General features: G+C 44.0%; 1 protein-coding gene across 1 annotated transcript; it reads right to left on the bottom strand.

The window, feature by feature from the left end:
• Positions 1 to 699: 699 nt before the first annotated feature.
• Positions 700 to 5,847, bottom strand: LOC141085844 (vimentin-type intermediate filament-associated coiled-coil protein-like). The gene is made up of 2 exons (XM_073571429.1): positions 5,410 to 5,847; positions 700 to 2,786 (listed from the first exon to the last, which is right to left on the bottom strand). Exons 1-2 carry the CDS (start codon positions 5,577 to 5,579, stop codon positions 2,480 to 2,482), a joined length of 477 nt encoding a protein of 158 aa, XP_073427530.1. The 5' UTR covers positions 5,580 to 5,847; the 3' UTR covers positions 700 to 2,479.
• Positions 5,848 to 6,156: the final 309 nt, after the last annotated feature.

Below are 6,156 nucleotides of genomic sequence, written 5' to 3'. Positions count from 1 at the left end.
ATAGTGTTGTAGATAAGCCCCCGATTTAACCTGAAAAACAAGTTTTATTATAGTCACTCAGGGGCGGTCTGCTCTGGCACCTCCCATCTTCATGCGATGTTGTCATCCTCGTCGCAGCTCCTGCGCAGGTGTAATTCTCTGCCCTATTGAGAGCAGAGCCAAGTACTGCAGTGCACAGGCAAAGGTCAGAGAGGCCCAGCACTTGCAGTACTTGGCTCTGCTCTCAATAGGGCAGATCAGTACGCCTGCGCAGGAGCCGAGGGAGAAGCAAGGAAGATGAAGACATCTCAAGATGAGAGGCACCGGACCTGCGATGCCTATCGGACCAGACTGCCCCGGGTGAGTATAATTAAACTTGTTTCTCTTATCCTTCAGGTTAGATTGGGGGCTTATCTACAGCATTATAGAATGGTGCAGATAAGCTGCGGCCACTGCCTTTCGGGGCGTGTTGCAGAAAAACGATGTGACAGGTTCCCTTTGATACGATTTTTTGCAAGTTTTTTTTTGGGTGCAGATTACATGTGTGCTTTATCTACAGTCAAAGTTTTTTTTTTTTTTTTTTTTCTTCTTCAGCATTCCCCCTGTCTATGGGTGAAAAACCCTGCAAAAATGCTGAGAATTGACATCCCACGGGATTTATAAAGCACTGCAGTTCTCAAATTGTCAGGAGGGAAAAAAATAAATAAAACCACGCACGCATTGAGAGTGCTAAAATATGATCCTTTTAATTTGCATTAAAAAAAAAAAACAAATGAACATGCCATGTAAAATTTTAATACCTAAAAACAAAAAGGACAACTCTTAGAATTAACAGTTATAATAGAATGCAGGATTTCACTGTTCTGAGTTTTCCTGAGATCATTGACACTTTACAGTTCCCTTAAGTGTTCTGTAGCTTGTATGAGTGGAGGTCACGGGTTCTCCCTTTTTGCTAGTTGATTAGTAATATGGTAGACATATGAATGGGAATTAAAGAAAGGGCAGCATAAAGAGCATTCAAGTGAGGAGCACGAAACAAGCACATCACATAGAGAATGAGTAACGGAAAAAAAAACAAAAAAAAAAAAAAAAAAACACATTATGATGTCCACACACCTGGAATAGCTGCTAGCCAAATACTCATTTGGTGCAGATTACTCCTGACCCTACGCACACCAACTTCTAAAGTGTTTGTAATGGAAGTGCAGAATAAGCTGCTCGTCTTTGGTGCACCCTTGGCACGACCAACAGTTTAGCGCACACTTACGCCTCTATTTGTATATTGGGGTCCTTCCCCTGCTTCTGATTGACAGCATGCACTTCCCAGAGCTAGCGCTGTCTGACTGCTGCCAGCCTGCTTGTTTTACCTGTCTCCCTTCTTCTGACGCCGCTTGCTACACAAATAGACCTAAGATTGTGGAGTGTGGCATTAGAAGAAAAGGAGACAGGGAGGATAACACTCAGCCACTTCCAATCAGAAGCAGAGAAAGGGTCCCAATATGCAAATTAGGTGTAACTGGGCACAAAACTCTTAGTCACACCAAGGGTGTATGAAAACCTTCTCATTTGCATATGAATTAAAGTTAAATTCTCAAGCACTAAGCCAGGAACCATACGGGGCTAGTATGATTGTTATAGGGGCAAAAAGTACCCTACAATACTGTAAAGGCCATTAAAAGTGAATTTTGGGGTGATGGACTATTAGATAACTCTTTCACATGTTCAATATTGTGTCAGTAATTGTAAGTCAAAATCATGAGTGGAACAGAGGAAAACATTTTGTTTTTTTTGCCTCACTCCTGGTTTCGGCTTATATGTACTGATTAGTGATGAGCAAAAGTGCTTGGCAACGTATTATCGAAGAATATTTTCTAGTCCCCGCTGCATGTGTTGTAGCTGTTGAAAAGTCGAGAAAGACATGCAGCTGCCGGGACTAGAACATAATATTTGGGTTTGTCAAACACTGATAACATCTTATCCCAGCACATTAGCTCATCACAAATACTGACCAAAATACTTCTGTGTGAACATGGCCCAAATACCAATGTGTCAAGACATCTTCAATCGTGTTCGGCCAACAACTATTCCGTCCAGTTCCGTGATATACATCCATGTGTTTTCAGAGGGGAGTAAGCCCCTGCCAGACACCTGTGGCAGAAGCTCATCTTCAGCAAGAACAAAAAGATTGAAGTTTAACATGCCTGACCCTTCTTCTCCCAATGTCTGTTAGGGGATAGTCGAGAGGCCCAATTACGCATTGTTAGTCAGTGGGTCCCACCGAGATGTATGGGCACCTTCCGTGGATGTGCAACATGGGAAATGGAATGATAACAGTGTACATCATCTCAGACGCTCTAATTTCACACAGTATAAGAACGGATTCATAAGATATTGCCCGAGTTCTAACTAAAATTCAGAATTGTGACAAAAAACACCAAGTATAAAACTACACACACTTATCCTCAAATAGGAACTTGTACACAAGTAACGCATTTTCTCCTTATACAGTGGTCCCAAAAAGTGTTCTGTCTACATCCGAGCCTTCATCACTTTCAGCGTGGTGATGAACACTCGGAAGGCTGTTACCGTTACCGTGTCCCACATTGGGAAGACAAGGAATTACTTCAGCTTCCTCCATAAGAGAAACTAAAGAAGCCAACATAGGTCGGCTGCGACACATTTCAGCCAGAAGTCGGCTGTGTTGTCGACGGCACTCCAGCTCCCGGTCCTTATTCTTTATGGAGGCCATCAACTTTTCTATTTCTTCTTCAGATTGCACCAACTTCACCTGGAGTTCAGCAACAGCTCTGTAAAAATGGGAACACGTTGTATAAGTGAATGGATGTGAAAATAAATCCTTAGTACTGAATTTTAATTTGAAATTTCCATTATTAATCTATTGCTGGGAGCGCAACACCGTTCCATGGAAGTGGAATGGCTTGCTGTAGTTCCCTGCACAGCCAGCGGTTGCAAGTGTATGCATTCAGGCTTTAGACTTATTAGGGGGGTTTGTTTTAATTCCTGGAAACAAAATTACATCTAAACGGCTTTTCCCCCAGTCTCAACAACTTGAGATGCTTCTATATCAAAACATGCTAATTTGTAGTACAGATGATGGCAGTGATCGGTCAGCACCTGTCTCCTTCTGTGGAGTGTCCTGATAAGCAGAACTCAGGAGTATATCATCAGAATAAGGTCTCATTCCGACAACAGTTTCTCTTACGAGAAACCATCCATGTTTTTTCACCAATAACTCGTACTTTTGATAGTCAATGGGGCTGTTCACATGTATGATTTTTTTCCTTGAACCGGATGGTCCATTAACCCATTTGTGACATGCACTGCACATGTCATGTCTCTCCCTTTGATGAGGGCTCCTTCACTGAGCCCACATCTTTTCTGGCACGTCAGCTGTTTTGACCAGCTGTCATGTGCCCCCTAACAGCCACGGGTGGAATAATGATCCAACCACGGCTGAAAACCTACTAAATGCTGCCGTCATCGCGCCAGAAGCGCGACCATAATCTCGCCCGTGTCACATGACCGCAGGTCACCAACTGATTGCCAGCAAGTGGGGAAAAAAAATAAAATAAAAAACGACATTTGGTATCACCGTGTTCAGAATCGCCTGATCAAAATATGAAAAGAATTAAATTGGTAAATGTAGTGAAATAAAAAAAACCACACACACCACACCTAATGAGGCTAGGACCAAACTGATCAAAATAATTGGTGCGATTTTCTCGTACATAGAAGATACCGACATCTGAATAACCATTTGAGACACAGGTGCTCAGATGACCCCTTCACTGCCAGCATCTGTACTCCGAGTGCATGTTCTCATATTAATGCTGTCAAAGGCAGCTGATGCATTTTACACAGCAAAAGAGTAGTGCAAAAACAGGTGTTGACTGTAAATCAGTAAGGAAATGTCAAAACACTGCAAACAATGTATTTCAATTTTTTTGTTCAAAAATTCAGGAAGGAAAATATGCCGAGTATCAGCTCTATGTGCACATGGACATTAAAATGACAAAACAACACGTTATACTTCTAATATGCTGTTGTCTTTACATGAGATAGATATATGAATTTGTTTTTGTAGTTGTGGAGTATCAGTACTGTTCAGGTCATTTTGCCCCAACAACCGTATCTGCGATCCATATCCAATGCTAGTGTATATTGGCCGTGTGGGAAAAAGAAAGAAAGATAGCTCACCATGCACCAACAAGGCCACGTAGATAGCAGGCGACTCCCGCGCCCATCCGCTATGCAGAGGAACACCTCACATCTAATGTGCACTCATCTGAGTTTAATCCAAGGTTTCCATATAGAAGTTGCAACAAAACCAGTTTTATTGTGCCTCAGCTGATTACACGGTTATCAAAAGACATCAGTTGTGACCCAGTGCTCCCCCCCCCCCCCCCCCATCCCTACTGCAAAAACAAACAGACCAGAATCTAAAACTAGTAGCCTATGCAAAAACTAGTTTTCCTTCACATCACTACCCCGCCAAGAAATAAGACTAGACAATTGGATAAGAGCTCATCCACATACCAGGTTCTCACGTACGAGTGCCATCCATTCCCCCCCCCACGGATAACACTCATATGTATGATCGGCTATGGGGATCTTCACATATTCGTTATTTGTTGACCAAGTGATCCAAGCAAAATTGCAGAGAAATGCCTGCTGCTAGTCAGAGTATCGAAAAAAGTGTATGGAGCCACCAAATCAAAGTAAACAAGAATCTGACACTAGTCAGATGCCATCTGTGTGCGTTGTAATTATTTTTCCACTGACAAATAGAAAGTGGATAAATCTGCTCATCAGTGAAAACCTGGTGTGAATGAGGCTTTAGTAAAGAGCACAGATTTGTAAGACCTCATTCAGAGGTCAGTGATTTTTCTATTAGTCTTCTGGATCCGAATTTTATCGGTGTTTGGTCAGGTTGCCGGTTTTTACCATCAGCGTTTCATTAGTTGTTATATGTAAACAGAAACAAAAAAAGCCTTATGGAGGTTTCTCAAGTTTCTATGGCTATGTGCCCATGTTCCGGAAGTAGCAGTGTTTTGGAAGTGGCGCATGTTCGCTGCGTCCAGAGCGCTGCCTTCTGTTGAACGCAGGTGAATCCGCATGGGATTACTAAACCATGTGTATGCGCCGCCGCACCGGCTGATTAACAGCACCACCGCGGCACCAACCATTACACAGCACCACCGATACTCATGTGATATAGCGGAACTTCTACTTCTAGGGAAGTGGCATTACCAGCACAGCAGCAGTGTGGCACACACACACACACACACACACACACACACACACACACACACACACACACACACACTTGACTTTGGTTCACGACATAGAAATAGTGTTAGTAGAGAAGAGAAGCTTCTGCCGATCGGCGCAGGGCATTACACTACTGACCTGTCTTTGGCATCAGCCAAGTCCTTTAGAGAAGCCTGGTGCTGCTCATCCTTCTTGATAAGACGCTCGGCTTGCTCTCGTATCGTGCCCTCCTGCTCCTCCAGCTGCTTGTACAGCGCGGTCAGGTGGACATTAGCCTCGCTATCCTGACTAGCGGTTGGAGAAGACATGGTGGACCGCGAGCTTCTTAGGTCAGATCTGTGAAGAGCGGATGATCTCCTAGAAGGATCAAGGTGACGAAGCCTGTGCTGCAATTGTGAGGAGCCTCTGGACTGAGAAGGGGTCACACAATTATGGCTGGTGGACAGACCAATTATTTGTCAATGGAGCGAGTGCAAGTTCTGCAGCCCAGTGTGGATGGCAGTGCTGGTGATGTGTCCGCACCATACAGCAGGTTCACCATCCACAGGTGAAGGTGGCAACTAATCTGTCAATTACCCTGAAAGCCTCAATTATAAGAGCAACAAAATAAGCAGATAATAAGTAACTTTCAGCAGCTGTGGATCCAGGAAGCTTCTGTGCCTGAAGGGGATTGGATGAACACTAGGGGGCAGCTGTGGGACACTTATTGACCCAGCTGAGCCTCCGTGGGATGATAGACTGGATTTTGACTCAATGGTGCCTGAGCCGCACTATAGAGCCCTGTGCACACCTCGCTGGGGTTCCCCGCACACTGCAGCGTTTAGGTGAATGGCTGCCGTGAAGGGAAGACGAATTAAGGCCTCATTCAGATGGTGACATTTCTTG

The sequence above is a fragment of the Dendrobates tinctorius genome, unplaced genomic scaffold (genome assembly GCF_039654945.1).
Source record: "Dendrobates tinctorius isolate UK_male_01 unplaced genomic scaffold, ASM3965494v1 ptg000029l, whole genome shotgun sequence".
NCBI lineage: Eukaryota > Metazoa > Chordata > Amphibia > Anura > Dendrobatidae > Dendrobates > Dendrobates tinctorius.
This window is presented reverse-complemented; position numbering and strand designations above follow the sequence as displayed.

What these genes read in the sequence shown, in the direction of transcription:
- LOC141085844 (XM_073571429.1), bottom strand. Translation starts at nt 5,579, where the DNA reads ATGTCTTCTCCAACCGCTAGTCAGGATAGCGAGGCTAATGTCCACCTG. An exon ending in TTGGCTGATGCCAAAGACAG is followed by an intron (nt 2,787 to 5,409) that starts GTCAGTAGTGTA and finishes CCATTTTTACAG; the next exon opens with AGCTGTTGCTGAACTCCAGG.